General features: G+C 41.5%; 1 protein-coding gene across 2 annotated transcripts in view; it reads right to left on the reverse strand.

The window, feature by feature from the left end:
- Positions 1-19,233, reverse strand: part of cadm4 (cell adhesion molecule 4) — a 118,851-nt gene that overhangs the window by 38,058 nt on the left and 61,560 nt on the right. For both annotated transcript variants that reach the window (XM_080897489.1, XM_080897490.1), the window contains exon 2: positions 7-153. In XM_080897489.1, the coding sequence (XP_080753615.1) occupies positions 7-153 (147 nt within the window). The remainder of the gene's footprint in view (positions 1-6; positions 154-19,233) is intronic.

Here is a 19,233-nt window from a genome sequence, read left to right on the forward strand (position 1 = left end):
ACACACCTCGCGTGCCGTTGAAGAAGAGAGTCTGGCGGCGGGGATTCTGGATGACCACGATTGATCCATCGTAGTTCTGCAGGCGGCAGGAGATCTGAGCCGTACCCCCCTCCAAGACTGTTACATTCTCTGCTTGCACTGCCTGACAATGGGCTGAGGGAGAGAAAGAGAGACGTAAACATAGTGATACAGAGGTTGGACAATCCAGAAGAAAGAAGGGGAAAAGAAAAGAAAACAGATTGAGGGAATAGAGAGTTGTTCAATTCTCTTGAGGTTGAATCTTTTAAAATATAGTACTTAAAGGATGATTCATTTGCTTGCTATTCATCACACAGACACAATAATGAAATAAATGTTGAAGAGGAGGGAAAAAAGAGAAAGAGATAAAGTGATAAAGCGATTGAGAGCAAAAGAGAAGCCACCGAAGGACTCAACAGGTAAAAGAAGGTTCTCGAGCACTGCATTCATACGATAATAAGATGGATGATTATAATTACTGCTATTCGTTTCTTTACATGCACAAACACACATACAACATCCACATTGCTTTGGGCTAGTCTAACAGAATGCATCAACAAACACATTTGAACAGATAACGCTTACATCTTTAAGTGGCTGTTTGTCTCTTGGGCTTTAGATACATGCTTGAATGGCCATGCATAAGACACACAAGCACGTGTGCACGGAAAGTGACTTTCACAGTCCCAAAAACTGTCTTACATAGTCTTTCAAACAAACTTGTCTGGCTCCTCCAACTCAATATTTTTAGACAAGGGGGCTGAGAAATAGCAGGGAGCCTCTTTGATGTTGCTGACAGCTCAAGAGTCAGTAATGAGGAGGTTGATTATGCTCTGATTGTTGCACCCTCCATGTTTGTGGGTCAGGCTGTTGACACGACTCGGCTGAGTCACACCTCCCGCTGAGCACAATGGACACTGAGAGCCGTCGTTTGAATTCAAATGATTTGCGGAGCAATTAGTCATATGGTTCCAGCCAGGAGTGGAATGTGATTGCCTTGAAGAGAGTACCAGCTTGCTGGGCCTCCAAAACTAGTATTTACCAATTTGCATCTCCATTTGCATTCCCTCTCTCCCTGGCAATGTGTTGGCTGCGGGGAGGATTTAGAGGAAGAACGACACCAATATTGAAACACAGTGATGAAGCAGGCAATGAGAAGAACTGATAAAGACGGCAATGTTATATATATTTCACCGCTGTGTCTAGCAGTGTCTCTGAGCGTTGTAAAACACCTTCAGAAAGCAAGAAATGTTGTGAGACAAACAGACGGCAGCTGCTGTAGTAGGAGTTGCTGACTTGACTGCTTTGGGCCAAAATAAATGTCTATATCTGCAACAGAGTGTGTGTCCTGAGCACGTTTTGCATGCATGTCTGTGTGTGCACTGGCTGTGCATATGCAGGTGTTAACATATTGCAATTAAGCTACTTTGACATCATCTGATCCCTGGAACTTCATCCAAATCTAATCCCCCTTTGATTATAATCTTTTTTAATGAAATACTCAAAGCCTACACATTCATCACGTCAGGGGAAACACAGAGACACAATGGATATTGAACTGAAGTCAGAAAGAAACCAAGGGGGAATAAAGACAAAGGAGACTCTAATACTTTATGGAATGGAGAAAAAAATCTTGACAATTACCACTAATTGTAGTCATTATTGCTCTCATTCTCTGCATCAATATTGTGATTCATATCGGGGGCCATCAGGACCTGCCACTGCCATCCCAATTATTTTTCTAATGGCTGTTATTACTCATCACCATAGAAACTGGGCTTGGCCACCATTGTCTTAAACAGATGTAATTGCAAAAGCGCTGCTGCGCATCCTGACAAAAACAGTGCCGGGTCTGCGCGTGACTAGTGACCCATCGGAACCAACAGAAAGCGTGCCCTTAAGAGCAAGACAGAAAGTGGTCAAAAGTTTGCTTCTGGGCTGAGGCCAGAGAAACTAATTAGCTGTCCATTTGTACACCCACTTCTCCTGACAGCTGTCACCTCTTCAAAGAAAATTAGCTGTGGTGGGATGGCGGTAAAGCACAAAGAAAAGCGGGAAAGAAAAAGAAAAATTAAAACTCATTAGTGGCTTATGCATCAGTGATGACTGACATCCGCAGTTGCTTTCTGAGAGATGCCACCCAGAAACACCTGCTGCATGCTGGTGTATGATCAATCTCAGCAAAGAGAACGAAAGAGCAGAGGGATATAGAGATGGCGGGGAATGAGGGCTCTAACCAGGAAATGATAGCAGGGAGTTAGGAAGTGATGGTTCGGGTATAATAATGCAGCTGGTGGGGGCTGGACGAAATATGCGAGAGATGACGCATATTCTTCAACTCCCGCTCGTAACGCAGCTGGGTACAGCACTTTAGTTTGACTGTAGGTTTTATAGGCTGCCATTCACATCAAGGCCATGAGCCTGTGCCTCTGATCACCAGCATGGTACAATCCACAGAGGGAATGAGAAGGAGGGGGAGGGAATCAACCTCTGTGACAGAGGTATTAATCTCGGCCCCATTAAAATCTGTGCCCATAATAAAATACTCCACAAGCGTCGACTCGTATTAAGAGAGAATGGCGAGTGCAATCGATATCATGGTAGTGCACTGACGGTTATGGCAGTGGATAAATAAAACTGGATGGGGAGCAAAAACAATCACTTCTCTCTCCAACCAAGCGGGGGCAGTATTTTATAGCAGTGAAATTCCTATCATTTCCCATGCCACTGCCCCCGCTGTCACAGCCCTGGAAAAGAAAATAGAAGCCCTTATTTACTATGGCAGGAGACATCCAAGAAGGGCCATCATTTCAAAATACATAAACAAATAAATAAATAATAGGCAGGCAAATTCATAAGACAAGGGACCCGTCCTAATGGTCCCACAATAGGGTGAGTTATTAGCCAAGGGAGCCGGTGGGTAGTGGGACAGAGTGAGGGGATGAAAGGAGGTGTAGAGAGCTAAAAGAAGGGGATTTGGGAGGCAGCCAGGTGGACTGCTGGCTCACCCTTGGTCACGGTAAATTCTAGAAACTGTCTCACTGGTGCAGGGTTAGCAGGCTGAATTACGGCCTTGCTGCGTCTCTCTCACTTGGTATCACTCTCCCCTTAACTCACTCTCTCCATGTCTTTGAAGGTGGAGAAAGGTGAAGATTGAACAGAAAGACAAGCCACATAAGAGATGAACTGTCTCCATTTGCCCCAAACAAGCCCTCATGTATCCTTGAAGAAGTGCAGTCACTGTCTCCCTATTCATTATCTGTCATTATCTTTCAACTGGACGAGGGCCAAGAGCTTGTGTTTTCTTTGCATGCTGGTCACGGATTTACAAGGGAACTGGTGCTGTAGACTACAATGCATAACCCCTGATGTTGTTACTGCTTTAATTAAAACAATAACAGCAGCTCATAGTTTCCACTCATAAGGGCTCGTCCTTTGGCAACTTCTCCATCACTTCCCATCTGGATGTACATATTTTTATCTTGCGTTATCCCGTGAGTCTGCGAGGCAAGTCGGTTTCTACGGTATGTATGCAAATGAAGTGTGCAGTGTTTATATGCGTGAGTGTATATTTATGAGCATGTGTGTACGAACACTTGCTCTAGGTTAATCACAGAGTTTTGCAGCGTTCCGACTCTATGAAAAAGCTGACTTTGACGTTCTTCCACTCCAAACCTCCCACTGCAGACCCGCAACTCTCTCCCGTTCCCTCTCCCCTCTTTCTCTTCCCTGTCTAAAATTATCGCTTTATCTCACAGGGAGGCAGAATCAAATCCAGTTCCAAGAAAAAAAATTCTCCCTGTACATAAATAATACATAATCCTTTACAAATCTCGCTGTCGTCTCTCTCATTACCTTTGTTCAGTCCCTTTCTGAAGTCCTCTTTTCCCCTCCTAAGCTCACACTTTCTTCTCAGTTTTTGAGTGTACTACCCTGTCCCCGATTTTTTACTTCATCCACAGCTCATAATTCTCTCCTCCCGCTGTCTTCTTGTCTAATCTCATTCTCACATCTCCCTCTTTCCTCTTTTTATTTAAACCCAGAGTCTCTCCATCCATCTCCTCCCCACCTTTTGCCTTATCTAATCCCTGATTCTTCGTCATTCAGCGTTCCTTCTCCTTTCGGCCCATCTTCTTTCTCCTTCTCATCTCCCTTATCTTTTATTGCATCGTTCATCATGCATCTTCTTCATTAATGCTGTCCTAAAGGTCCCCTTTCCGCTTCTCTCCTGGGCCTCAGGAGAATTTTTGCAACTTTTTTCTCTTTAAATCTTCCCTGTTATCTCTGGTCTCTAAACTCTTTCTCCCTCTCTCTTTTTCTTTCTTCATGTAGTTTTTTTCCTGGCTTTGCAATAGTTTCATTCTGAACTCCAATATGCTTTCATTCCCCTTGCAATCTCTCTCATTCTTTCTCTTTTTGTGACTCAGTGGGAATCTTTTCCTGCCTCTCTGCTGGTTCCATCTCCACACTCTCCTTCCCTAAATGTGATTTGTTCTGCAGCTCAAGTCTGCAGCATAATCATGCTGTTTTTATAGTGTGCGGGGAGAGGGGAAGAGAAGGAGCAAGGGGAAGACAGAAAAAAGTGAGAGGAATGAATGGGACAAGAGGGCAAAACAAAAATAAGTGGAGCAAGAGACCGAATGTTTCAGTTTCCCCTCTTTCATCTTCTCTACTTTCTCTTCTCTTAATTACTTGTCATATAGCTCAGCCCTGTCCCTCTATCCTACCCTCTTTTTTTCTCTGTGTTTTTCTTAATCTCTCTCTCTTTCTCTCTCTCCAGCAGAAACTTTAGACCTCATTTCATCCATCAACCAATGGTGTGCTATTAGAACTGCACTGCTAATCAGCAAATCAGCATAAAATTGTCTCTTTTCACTCTTGACCTCTCATTAGAAACATTTACTTTCATTTATTTACATATTTCAAATCCCGTTTTTAGCATTCTGATTTTGCTCCCTAGTCACACTGCCTCCATCCTCCATTGCACTGAAATCTTATTATTTTACTGCTCTCATCCCCCTTTTTTTCCTCACACCTCCTCTCCTCCTTTCAACACATTTCTCATTTTGACCTTTGCATCTTTAGGTCTCTCTAGCCCTTTAGCGTATTTCAATCACCTCATCCCTGCCTTGTCCCATACCTTCTTCATTCCTCCCCCACTGAATTGTATCTGTCTGAGCCCTCTCTGCTCCCCTTGTCCACCCATCCCATTACTCTTTTTGCTCCCTTATTCACCTCCTCTTATGCTTCACAAATTACCATCTCTTTCTCTCTTTTCTTTCCCCTCCTTTTCCCCACATTTTCTGACAGCCAAAGCTGGTTAGCTCCATCTACTCTGCAGCGTTTTACGGCCTGAGTCTGTCACAGTCCCAACAACCCTGCAACAATGGCCACCACACATACCCCAACAGCAGCTTAAAGGAAATTTACAAGGCTGTTACAACCACGGCAACTACACTGGAGATTCAACACAGCCAAAAGCACTGGTTTTAACACCCCTTCAAAATTTTCCTTTGGTGTGTGTATATTGGGAATATCATATGTGTGAAACTCATGGATGTGTATGTGTGGGAAATAGAATGCACTGATATGTGCATGTATTTAAAATCATGTGTGCGTACTCCTTTGAAATGGCGCATGCGAGAGAGTGTATGTGAATGCTCATTGAAGGCACAACTCGAAACTGCTTTGCTGGCTTGAAATTTAAACCCCAACTGCCAAAAGCTGACTGCCAACACAAAAACTCCTTCTCCATATAGATTATTCCCCACTTGTTACCCCAACCCAAGACCCCCTCTACATTCCATCATAGTACCATCACTATTAATGTCACTTCAAAAGTAATAGAATTTTTAAATGAAGGGAAAAGGATATTGTTTACTAGTGAGTAGCAGGGAAACAACATCTCCTCTGCTTTAAATTCATAATAATAATGACAGGAGGTATTAATAGCACAGCAGCAACTCTACTGCTGATCTCACTCCACTTCATCTACTGCTCTGGTTTGTGTTCAATCAATCATCTCTTGGCTTCAAATCTCAATCTCATGCAACTCTTTTTGAGGTCTTTTAGTGTCTTGTTTCATCTCTGTACCATCCGCTCCATCTCTGTCTTTCTTCCATACACACACAGAGTGCACTGTTCTCCATCTCTGTCTTTCCATTTCACTTTTTCTGCCTCTGCGGCTCCCTGCCTCCCTCACATACAGTACAAGTGTCTGTCTGGCCAAATCGTGTTTTCCTTGTGTCAGTCTGGCTCTCTCTCAATATTTGTCTCTTGCACTTCACTCTTGCACCATTCTCTCATACTCTGTGGGTCTAACGTTCTCACATTAGGTTCTTGAACCACACTCTTGCTTTCTCTATGTTTCATTTGCTTTCCTTAAGTCCTCAAGTTATTCCCTAGTCTCTTCATCTCATGGGGATACATGCTTGTCTTCATTTTGTCTCTCTTTAACCTTAGATGCAATTACCAAACTTAAATTAGGCTGAGCAGCAACATAATCAAAAGCACTGAGTAACCCCGACCCGCAAGACCCAAAGGATCCAATGCTAACACCCACACGACACCTTCTCCATGTCCCAGTGGGTCAGAGTTGTTCTGGAAGCACAATGGGGTCGTACACAATATAGTTGCAATGTTGCATCTGATCAGTATAATTACCAGTACACTGAAAAATGATTTCATTGTGTGTTACTGTCCCTTGGTCAAATCTTGGAATTTTTAGTTTTTTGCACATTTGGACACCAAATACTTATGACTTATTCTTTTTATACAACATTTGGATGAATATCTGCAGGGAGTTAAAATGTAAATTACACTGATGTATACTGTCTATACTAAGAGTGTTTACAAGTGAAAATGAAATGCTTGCTTCCTTGACTTACTTAGTGAGTAGCAGTAGAAACAACTGTGCGCATTTCATTTAACCAGTATGTGGGTGTGAGTTCATGTGAATAAGTGCAGGACTTACGAGTGATGCAGAGCAGGACCAGAACTAGGCTGCGCAGAGCAAGAGAGTAAGGAGCAGGAAGGAGGCGGCAGAGGACAGAGCTTCGGACAGGCCTCATTGTGTATTGAGAACTTGTGTTTGTATGTATAAATGCGCGCGTGTGTGTGTGTGTGTGTGTGGCTGTGACTGTGACTGTTTGATCAATGGCTCCTTTGTGACCCTGCCTGCACTGCTACTGACAAACCAGTCCACACACACACATATATGCAATTGGATTTGTTCTCAAAAACAATGCCAACAAATGCACATGCTAACTGTTGTTGTATGAGGACAAACTGCTATACAGCATCCAAGCACATGCAAAGAAACTACCTTAGCAACAAAGCCACACAAGACTGACTTCTAGCCAGCGTTTGCACGCAACACACAAATGTTTTGCCAGAGCTCAGAGCAATTATAGAGCAAGCGATTTAGACACTATATCACAATGCACACAGAGAAAAGCTTACAGCAACAAAGTTCATTTGTTGACTATAGCTCCTTGTGTTCCTTAGACAGAATTTAGAATATGCATTGTTTTAATTCCATGTAATGCAGGAGATTTGCCACTGCAAAGTCCTACAGAGGCTCAGTTCAATTTAAAGAAAATGTAATTTTTTATTGTAGCGCTTTAAGTCTCCTGAGACCAAAGTCTGAGATTCTCAAAATCAATAAACTGAGAAAAACAATGCCAAACAGACCGTATACTAACAAGAGTATTCAGTAATGGCAGCTATGCAATTAACTGAATGAGGTACAGGTTAATTAATTCTTCAGCTGTATACTACAGCGTCACACTTGGAGCTTATAGCAGGGTCTGAGCAATAATGAGCCACACAGTTAACCACAACAACAAATAGGCAACCTGTCTCCATTGGGTCAAACCACACTTATTTAAGGGAAATAAACCATCAGTATTACAATATTTCAGTCAAATAAAGCACAAGAAACTGACATCCAAAGCAGGTCTGATTTTCTCTGCTGGTGTTGACAATATTACAACTTTCAAAATAGAACCATCTCCATTGCTATGCCCTTAAGGACAGAAGAATCTAGGGCAACAACGTTCATCCTCAAACAGATTGTATTTTAATGAGTTAGACAAGGTTTTCAGCACTTCTCACCCAACAAATCAGTAGGCAGAGAAGTCAATGTTCCTTAGAGCTAATACCAAACCATCCAGACCTCTTGAGAGACTGAGACACTATCTTACTGCAACTCATCTAGAGATAGCCAAGGTTAAATAAAATCCATTGAGCTCGAGTGCAGCGCTGAAAAGACAGAGTGAAAGTGCTTGCCCTGTGTAGAAGAACGAACTTGCAAAGCACTAAACAAAACTGTTGTAAGATGCTTTACATTCAGATGCTACATATTTTGGTATGCTATATTACCCCGGAGACTTGCACGTGATCCTCACAAGAATTCTACCATTATTCGCTTGGATGCTAGAACTTTGCAGATGAGCTATCATGTACACACTGCAGCGCAAATGGACAGAGATTTTACACGGTAATTTTAGACTTCCCTGAATAATCACAGGTTATCGGACAGTTTAATCATGCAGCATCGGCGTTCCTAACGCTTCCTTTCTAACGTGTTCCACTGGCTGCAGTCGGCGCCTGGGTGCACTCCAGTTACACTCTCGCTCAAACACACTGATCTCAAACCCTGCTGTGTTCAAGGTCCAGACACAGTTTCGCTGATTGTCAGGACCTGATGCCTTGTTGGTCTGTGTAAGTGTGTGGCTCTGGTGTGTTTGTGTGTGTGTAGTTGTGAGTGCTTAATGTGTGTGTGTTTGTAGTGTAGAGACAAAGCGCAGCGAGCTGCACCGCACACCTCACTGAGCACTATCTGATGGAATAAAGTGCGGGTGTCATCCTTAGATTACTACACACTGTCTGCTTTCTCTCTCACTCTCTGTGCTACTGCAAACACAATGAGCTCTAACGGTGATTGCTCTGACACTCCTGGCAAAGCTGAAAGCGGATCATCGCCAATCTTCCCTACAGCGCCGACTTCATTGGTCAACTGGCTGATGCTGAGAAAATTACTCTGTGTTGGTGTACACCAGCAGCTCGGGTCTGGCAGGTCTAAGGCCTTGCAGCACTCAGATGGAAACAAAGTCTATCCACTTGTTAAAACTGATCTCAAATCGTGCTTAGTTTATCCATTCTAGCGCCCGTTCTCTGTCCTCTTCTTTTAATCCTCTGGTCCGCAGAAGCTAGTTAGTTCCCACAACTTGTCCTCGTTTTGCTTCTTTCCTGTTGATCTATGAAAACTGTCATAATCCCAGCGTGCTATCACTGCTGATCAAATCCATCTGTCTGTTTTCTGTCGTTCACTTGCTTATATAAGCCTGGCCTCCCTCTCCTTGCTTAGACTCTGTGTGCGTGTGTCAGTGTGGGATCAGTGTCTGCATATTTGGCATACTATTTTGTGAAGGTTAGAGATGTCTGTGTGTGGATGGAAGCAGTGACAATGGATGCCTTTCAGGTCAACAAACAGTGGCAGTGTGTGTGCGTGTGTGAACTGTGCTTGACTGTTCTGTGTTGACTGAAGAAGAGTGTACATTTGGTTGACTGTTTAGCCCTTTCACTATCTACTAGCCATTAATTTATCCATGCAGCCACGAACAGAGGCATCATAGTGCCTCTTTATGTTAAATGGGCGTTTTTTATGGCTGCAGCGATGCACATGGCTGTCTGCTGACAAGAAGTGGGTACGTGTTTTTTGTCTTTGTAATTCAAACTGGATGCGGAGAAAGGAAAAATGAACATGACTATGAGTATATATGAGTTACGCTGATGCGAGTTTGGCCCATCAAAAAGTATCGGCTCCATATTTTTATACTGATGAAACAGAAATCATTGCTAACAGCTAGACCAACCTGACAGTAAATTTTGTTTCACCACATTGTGTATAATGAAATTCCTTTGTTCAAGCTCATGTACTATCATTACTGCTATTGGCAATAAAACCTGCAATACAAAGCCAATAGTGAAAGCTAACTGCAGCAGACTCTGCGTCTTTGACATTCATTGTCCTGTAAAAAGCGAAAAGCAACACAGCTTTGCTTTTATAATAGCACCTCTACTTGTTCTTAATCAACTAATCATAAACTATCGGTCCTAATGTGCCACAAGCTGTATTTACAAACATCTTAATGCATTTAATTTGAAACACGCTGTTCCCTATCATCAAGTCAAATAAAGTCAAATTTATTTATCAAGAGCTTTTATCAAAATAGGGTCATGGCAATGTACTTTATAGATTAACTAAGGACATAATTACAGACAAAAAGAACACATTGCAAATCATACCCACAACTGGTGAGTATGTGCGTATTTGTTTGTCTGCAAAGTCCCTGTGTGGGCAACCCCCTGATGGGTGTATTTGTTTTTGTCGCAGTGTGTGCGGAAGGAATGGAAGTAATGGCAAATTGTGTCCCCTATCCCCCTTCCTCTTTTTTTTTCCCTTTTTCCCCCTCTCTCTCATCCAAATCAAATTTTTAATGGGCTTCATTGGTGCCACCGTGGAATAAGTGTTGCCAAAGCACTTAAGGGGCTTAAGTCAGCAGCGTGCTGAAAATATTAAGCACTCAAACAGCCTTACAACTGCCTGCTTAAGTATGCCGAGGAGGTCGTGCCAGCATTTAATACCAATGGTATTAAAGCTCTCTGACAAGGGAGAGGAACAGAAATATAGATATATACAGTATGTACCACACCTGGGAACAGATGCAGCCTCACCGGAAGAATGGGAAGAGACTGTGAAGGCATGAGATGGACAAGTCATGAGGAGACAAGAGGGACGTAAAAGAGGAAAGATTAGCAGTGAGGTGAAGAAAACTGAATTTAATGACAAAGCAGGAAGCAGGTGAGTGAAAAGAAGTGGTGAGAAAAGGGAGGGAGAGAAGGAGAGGAAATAAAAAAAAAATCAGTGTTGAGGAGGAGGGATGCAGGGGAATTGTGCCAAGGTGTGGGAGGTAAGGGTTGATGGGATAGCTGTGAACCAGCAGCAGAGGGCTAATGCAGAGATTCTATCGGGAGGCTTATCCGAGATTAAATTTCTCTTTGTCCTTAAGGCGCTTCTTGGGTAAGCGGAAGTGTCGAATTTATTTCTTATGTCTCCCTTGAGGTTGAGGCGAGTGGGTTTGGAACATATGAGTGTATGTGTGCGCCTAAGCACGAGGTGGTGATGTCTTCGTAGAGGTGGAGCATATGTATATGTGTCTATGTAAGCATGAAATTTGTAGGTTTATTAACTGTCAAAGTGAGGAGGAGGAGGAGGGGGTGTATTCCTGAAAGGTAAAATAAGTCAAATTAAGATTCAAGTAGGCTGTTAGTGTGGCAACAACACAGGCACGTGAATTTGTACGTTAAATTTGCATATTCAGAAACGTGTGAGTTTTCTTGCTTTATAGATTTTGTTTTATGAGCTGCTACAAAGCCCTACACTACGAGAAAGTCACAAAAACCAAATGTTATCTGAACTGTCCTGATTGAGTAATATCCTCTGGGTTTTATTCAGTGTACGCAAAAAAATGAAAAAGAAATAAAAAAAATCTATTTGCAGCTGCTGTTTGAGATACTACAAAATGAATAGGAATTTACAAGGAGAACATCAGAAATTCTAAATTGCAGGTCATGTATCTGTTTTTAAAAAAAAAAAAAAGGGAAAAAAAACTATTTTGACCGAGCTCTGAGTACATTCATATCGGGCCTGACAAGCTCAATCAGCCTCTCCCTGGCCCTCTGCTCTCTTTCTCCTCTCATCTTTCTGATTTCTTGTTTGGTTGACTTGGTGTTAATAGCTACCCTAGAGCCATGCACTAGCTAATCCAGCTGGGTTTGCTCTGAACTCTAATTAGAAAAGTCACAGCTCCTCAATCTATTTGACACTATCAGTGACTGCATTTTCTGGAGGCACAGCTCAGGTTACTTCCAGCTCACCTCACACTCCTGGGCAAAGGGATCAATATGGCCCGATCATTGGGGTGGCTTTCGAATGACACCAACAGCCTTTCTTTACACAATTTAGGATTAGAAAGTTTTGATTTTCTTTATTTTCACTGTTTGTTGACATTGGGGGCTGGCGAATAAATAAAAGTCAATGCTGCTCACAACACGACAGGCTCATAAGAATGCAAAACCGATACTGGGGCTTGAATCACTGGCTGTCTGAAATGACGTAGTTTGCATGGAAATAGGTTATGTGTAAAGACTGCGCATTTTAGTTGATATTTTCTACCTAAAATGGTAAACCTCTCTACTTTTAAAAGCATTTATAGAGGCAGTATTCCTTCGGAGCCAATTTCACTGATGTTTCTGAGCACATTTATAGAGGAAGTAGCCTATTCAGATACTTCCTACTTGACACATTTGTCTATTCCGAGTAAATAAATAAAACACTGCTTTGTCATAGCTTTCTGCTTTGTGTATGTATAGTTAACCCTGAGATTAAACTCACTTTATGGTCGATAACAGTACTGGCAGTTTCTTTTCACTGATTTTATGAGTTGAGGGAAAGACATAACAGGGCTGAAGTAGACATATATAGACATCCTATTGTTATTTCTAGTCCCATTAAGCATTTACAATGCATCAACCGCGCATAAAATTGGCAATTTTAGCATACTTTTTTTCCACCATGGCAAATTTTAAGCCACAACACTCTCAAGTGTCACACTGCAAGAAACGAAGATAAAGAATTGTGTTGATGGCCCGGTGCTATTGTAGTGGAACAAGCCAGCTGAATGTTTTATTAGAAATATGCAGTCTTTGGTTAATTCACTGCAATTTATCTCCACAAAAAACTCTGGGGAATCTTCCATTTTAATTCATATTGTGAAGCTTTGCTTTATCATGATCGCTGAAAAAATGCATCTTTCCAAGCTTCAAGTTGCACTTGTATCCCAAGGACTGTCCAATCACCATCAGCATGTGGAACTACTGGTCAATAATACAGCTGCTGGTGTGATTTTGTTACCACAACAAGTAGAGTGTTTTCTTAAGCACGTACCAAATATTTTTGTGAATTCCTGTGAGCACTTTTTGTATACCAAAAACACCACAAGAAATGCTAAATACCTAGCGACACAGACAAAAACGGTCTTGATTTTCCTCTTCTGCTTTTCCACAGTCCTGTGTTTGTTGACTTGAATAGTTTGTCAATGTGTTTTTTTAAGTGACAATTCTTTTTCGAACATTTTTCAAGGAAGCATTCCAAGATGACTCTGTGAAACAAATGATGTGGCACATTGGGATACTCTTAAATGATTTGGACAAAAGCTAGAAAACACCTCTCACATCAAGCACTCACACAAATGCTAAAAACTCACTTCTGTTATGACTCACTTCTCAAGGGGTGTCTATACAATAATAATAATAAAAAATGTGTGAAGAAGTGAATGAATTTGCTCTTCCAATTCAAGCACAGGATCAAGTTGAACATCTTAACATACCCAGAGTCATCAAATGTCTCAGTACAAACAGTATAGTTCTTTCAAGTACTTTTCACATTTTGCAAAGTTACATAGCCTACATGGAAAATTATGTTGCAATAATTAAGTCAATTTATAAAAAGAAGTAAAGAAAATGCACATTTTGAACAAAGCTAAATTGCAAATGCAAAATATTTATATGGCATCATTCAGACCTATACTGTAGGTATAAAAATGTCCAGTATCACTCTGTTCCTTCTCCTTATGCCCTATTCATTTTTACATAACAAAATGCTATTTAAAAACTATTTTATGTTTGTTTTAGACACAAAAAGCACACGAGTAAAGGCAGCGTAAAGGCCTTGTTGAAAAGGAATACAAACCTGCTTCAGATCTATTCTCATTCCTTAAAATATTCAGTTAGTAGTATTCAGTTTAGCAAGCGTGCAGCATAGTTAGAGTTTGCAGGTTTGCTGAAGTGAATTTGGCAAAAATCGTGAATACTGGTGTCCAAGTCCCGTGCTTTGGATAAGAAAAACTTTCTTACACTGAGCTGTAAAAGAAAGTTGGATTTCATCAACTTGAAAGACTGCCAGTAACCATAATTTCAGCTTCAGTTACTTCTCCTATTAAACATAGCTGGCAAACCAATAATCAGTCCAAATGGTATATTTTAGAAGACCGCATTGCATTGTACCAAAGCATCCTGGTATTTGACAAGAGTTACAGTGCCTGTAAGTAATGTCTGCAAACCCAATGACATTTAGTAAAGATTAGCTTTAGTTGCATACTTGCAAGTTGTTAACCTGGAATCATGCAGGTCATGTAAGAAGACCCCATAGACCTTGTTAGTGCAGATAAAATATGTAACACTAGCAGTCACAAAAAAAAGCATGAGGAATCAAGGTAGCTGCGGGGTTTCTCATTTGCGCAGATAAAGAGAAGGTGTAGAGCAAAGTGTAAAGCATGTTGACCAGCAAGGTTGGGATCTTTTTAATACAAGCCTGGCACTTTCTGTAAATCTCCTCCAGACCCTTGCCATTGTCATGCATGTAAAAAGATACACAGTTTAAGTTTAACAAGTCATTACACGCACATTTTATGCATGACCATAGGAGCCCTACTGTGGCGCTACAGAATGCTAAGCTCAGTTATCTCTCATTGAGTAAGATAAATGCAAACATTGTTACCTGCCAACTCTAAAACGTACTCTCTGAGCTGTTCTCTGAACAAGTGTCGCTATGAGTCACATGCTACGCTGCTACCTGCTGGGAGTAACACTCATTATCCATGTGGCATTGTACCTCCCAGTGACAGGGTACAACTCCCCGCTTACTGTTTTCTCTGCTGCATTGCATGTGTCAGTCTCTTTTCTTTGTGTCCCCACTGCATGTGCTAACATTTGTGCGTTATGTATTTGGAACCCTCCTTTGTTCCCTGATATGTACATGTGTGACAAATGGCTGTCAGTGACTGCATGTGTATGCACCAGCTCACTATCTTGCCCTTTACTTTGCAGGTATGTTCATATGATGTGATACTGATGTTGATATCAGCCTGTCAAGGCTGCAGCTTATGATGTTTCATTTTTATTCACTCTGCAGAGGCTTTGTATATTTCAGTGTGAATGTGTAGCTGTAAACAGGGTCTGGTACAGGTTAGCTGTGTGCTGTCGTGGCATAGTGTATGTGATTAGTATTAGTATTAGTATTTTAGTATTTATTTATTTATTGTCATTGTCAAGAACAATGAAATTGCGTTTGGGGCTTCCATACAACCCAAAAAAAATTAGAATTGAGCAGCGATGGGCCAGCTCGCTGGGGAGTGCCCTGCCAACAGCTTTGCCCCCATTCCGCCAATTCACTAACGCCTAACAAAGGGATAATTTCTCCCTTGCATGATATAATCTTTCCTTTCACCCGCTGCCTCAGTGGAACCATTTGTGGCTTTTTATCACATTTCTCTTTCTATCCCTTCATTTTCTCTGTCTCTCTTACTGTTGTGTCTGTTGCTTTTTCCACCCGCTCCTCACTCATATGTCTCTCGCTCCCGCCTTGCTTGCCCTCTCTTCCTCTGTTACGTTTTTCCAATCCTTTTCTTGCTCGACTCTTCTCTCACTATGACCTTACAGCAGGTCTTTGCACTGGAGTCACTCTTACTCTTTCCCCCTTTCGCTCTCTCTCCCTCTTTCTCTTCGTCTCTCTGGAGGAAAATCACAAACTCATCAGTTTGCCGGCTCTGTTCCTGACGAGCAGGCTCGCAAGGAGAATATTAACGAAGCTCCGCAGCCAATTAACACCTAAAGCACATAACAACCTTTTATGCCAGCAGATGCACATGTACGCAGATGCACATGCACACAAACACATATATTCACGATGCAAGAAGCACACAGTGCTGCATGCAAACAGTAGCAGGAAAATGCATACCCTGGATGCCACACACACAATTCTGCCTAAATACAATCATTGCTCCCTAAGAGGTGCACACAAACACAAAATCAAACCAAGACTTCAAGTCAAAGATACACATGCTCATGCACGCAAACATGCAAGACACTAATAGATTGCGCTGATGAGCGTGGATGTAGACGGAGAAAGACATTTATAGCAGCAAGGGTGAGTAATACAGTCGGAAAGGATATACAAAAACAAAAACAGAGGGGAAAGAAAGCAGAGTGTGTGAGGGAGGAGAAAGACAGAACTGTGGAGTGTGAAAAGAAGGCATAAAAACAGAGGGAAAAATCAGTCATAGAAGGTTAACGTGGCTTGGCTGCTCCTGACATAGTTCATTTGAAGGGTTTAATATTGGGTTGGTGCACAACACGATGCATAAAACATGGTAGTAGAAGGGGCATTAGCAGTGAACCTTTGCACACACACACAGACTTTCGGACACATGTGGGGCAGTATCCTCGTATGTATAAAACATGGTGAGAGACAGTGGGAGCAGGGGGAGTGAGGGAGATAGGAAGAACAAGTGTGAATGGACAAAAAGCGTATGTTAATGACCCGGATAACGAAAGGCGGCCGCGAGGGGTGGAGAGTCAGAGGGAGAGAGGGCTGAGAGTGAGTTTGATAAAAGTAATGGTGAAGGGAATGGGAGAGCGAGAGAGAGACTTTCCTCACGGCCTGCTGCTTTTGGATCGAACAGCGTGCAAATGAAAAATGGAGATGAAATAATTAGACAGGCTGACTAGAAGCGCTCATCTAAATATGTAAATGCACTTAATTTTACTTTGATTTGCTCTAGTGCTTCCCTATCACTCTCCCACTTTCTTCTTTCCATTCTTTCCCCGTCATGCATTTTCATTCCACTCCTTCATGATTTTGCATCTTCTTTCCCAGCCTCTCTCTGTCTTTCTGTAACGTTTCCTCTTCTTCCTGGTTTTTCCTTCTTCTCTGTTTTATCTCCCTGCATTAAAGTTATAATATATACAAGTACATACACTGAATCATTCACAGTTTTAGGAACTTTCGGCGTTGTATTTGTCAGCAAAATTGTTTTTAATTAGTTAATTTATGCCTCTATGCTTCTTTGATGGGGTGTGGATGTGTGTGCATGCTTGTACTTGCAGCATGTTTAATTGTGTCCAAGCATCACTCCTCCAGGGCCATGCTGATATTCCAGATTTTAAGTTTAAACTTTTTCAGTTTGCCTCTGTCTGGGTTCCCTGTGTGAACTCGGATTTCATCCAGTCCCAGTGTATAATTGTGCTACCTCCAAAATTGAAGTTCTGTCTGACTACAACTTCAGCCAGGAGTGTACTGTTTCACAGTTGCTCAGGAGAGAAGGGATGATTACAGAGATTAACTCCTTCAGCTTACAATATGGGTGAGTATCATGTTAAGTCAACCTGAGTGTCTGTATTACAGGAGATTTAAGTCACAATATGGGAGTCAAACAAGCAGCCTAAGAGGCAGATTGCAGTTCATTATATCTATTGTATGTTGTTTTGAACCTTCTTTTAAAGCTAGCTATGCAGTTCACATCTGTGTTTCTTGAAGTCCAATAAATACAGCAAGATTTCACAGATGCTGTTATAATTAAATACATTGTGCATAATTTCCAATTTGCTTGTAAACAAAAACTTGATAAAAAAACACAGTAGAATAAAAAAAACGTCTTTCCTTTCGTATTTGCCAAGAAGTTTAATAATTGCCTTTTTATGTGTATTTTGACTGAGCGCGTTATTAAATTAGCATACACTGCTTTTGTGCTGTCACTTGTATTTGCTGAAGTTTGTCTTGAAACAATGATCTCAAATTAAATGAGACCATGGTACCTGAAAGAAGAAAGGAAAAATTAGAATGTGAGCGAGTTTGTATGTGTGTGTATCTGATGTGTGGATTAAAGATGATAAGAGTCACTACGGAAAAAGCCAGCTGTCCTTCTTAATGACAATCTGTCAGAGCTCTGTCCCAAGTACTCCTCCTCCTTCATCACTCTGTAGTGTATTCCTCCAACCCCTTTCCTCTCCTCTTTGAGCAGGCTTGTACCAAACATCCCTCACTGGGACACTCACTTACTGCTCCTACAAGGTGACTCTGACAGCAGTCCTTCTGGTTTCACTTCTAAGAGTTTCCTTTCCTTCACATTTCTCTCCCTCATACTAATTTTCTTCACACACACTTTTCAAAGTTAGAAAAATAGCATTTGTCATGTTGTGAGATTTGATTTCTGCAAATCAGAATATCTGGTTTGATCTATTATACATAGTGTACGTGTTATAAACAATTAAGAACTGGTGTTTTATACTGTTGTTTTATAAAGACTTTTTATGTTTTTGAGAGCCTAAAAGTATGTTTAAATGCAGAAAATTGAATTGAATTGACTGACTCTTTCGTGAAAATCACCAAATGACGATTAATGACTCAGTCACACACAAGCAAGAATAGGATGGCAACCTCCTTCTGAATGGGGAAAATTGATGGCTGCCTAGTCATTGCACTGAATTCTTTTGCAATTAGTAAATGATTGCAACTAGTTAGCAGCCTCAACTTTTGGGGCCCCCAGAAGTGCAACACTCTGAGCCTCTGGGTGATTACAAGGTGACTGCACAGGTCACCTGCTGGGAATCAATAGTCTCCAAACAGGTCCGACTCAGACAGACTGGCAGAAGTTTTATTCTAATTTATAAATACAGACAGATTGCCCACACATTGCAATCAGTCTGAGTTAGTCTGCGCCAATAAACGTAACTCATCCACAACCCATCCTTCTGCAACAGGGGGACTCAACTCATCTCATTGCCAACTGGCTGTATTTTGGTTATATTCGTATGTAAAAGCAAGTTTTCCCAGCACCTTTGTCATTTTGCAGTTAAATTGCGCCCCTGCAGTAACTATGTCACTATTTGTGGAGAGATTTCTGAATTTCTGTTTGAAATCTATGAGGTTCGGGCTGGACTCTGAATGTGAGTAGTTAATGTGAACTTCTGACTATGTAGATGGCAGCAGATGGCAACAGAATTGTAATTTTCACCAATTTATTACAGTTAATCGCTATATTATCACAAACAGATTAGATTTAATTGCCAACTTGAACCCATTCAATCACAAACTGATAGCAGACTGATAGCAGACTGACTCCATCTTAATGCAGTTTTATTGCCGTCTTGATGCACCAAAGTCACTTTGAAGATGGCAGCCCACTGCGAGTAGTCACCACTTGGAAACAGCGATTTCAAAGGCATTGTAACTGCTGTTTTCCCTAGAGTGACAGTGACATAATAGATTTCAACCTGTTTATATGCATTTCATAACTTTTTTTCTGCTTCTTC

Source organism: Rhamphochromis sp. 'chilingali' (assembly GCF_963969265.1).
Source record: "Rhamphochromis sp. 'chilingali' genome assembly, chromosome: 11".
NCBI lineage: Eukaryota > Metazoa > Chordata > Actinopteri > Cichliformes > Cichlidae > Rhamphochromis > Rhamphochromis sp. 'chilingali'.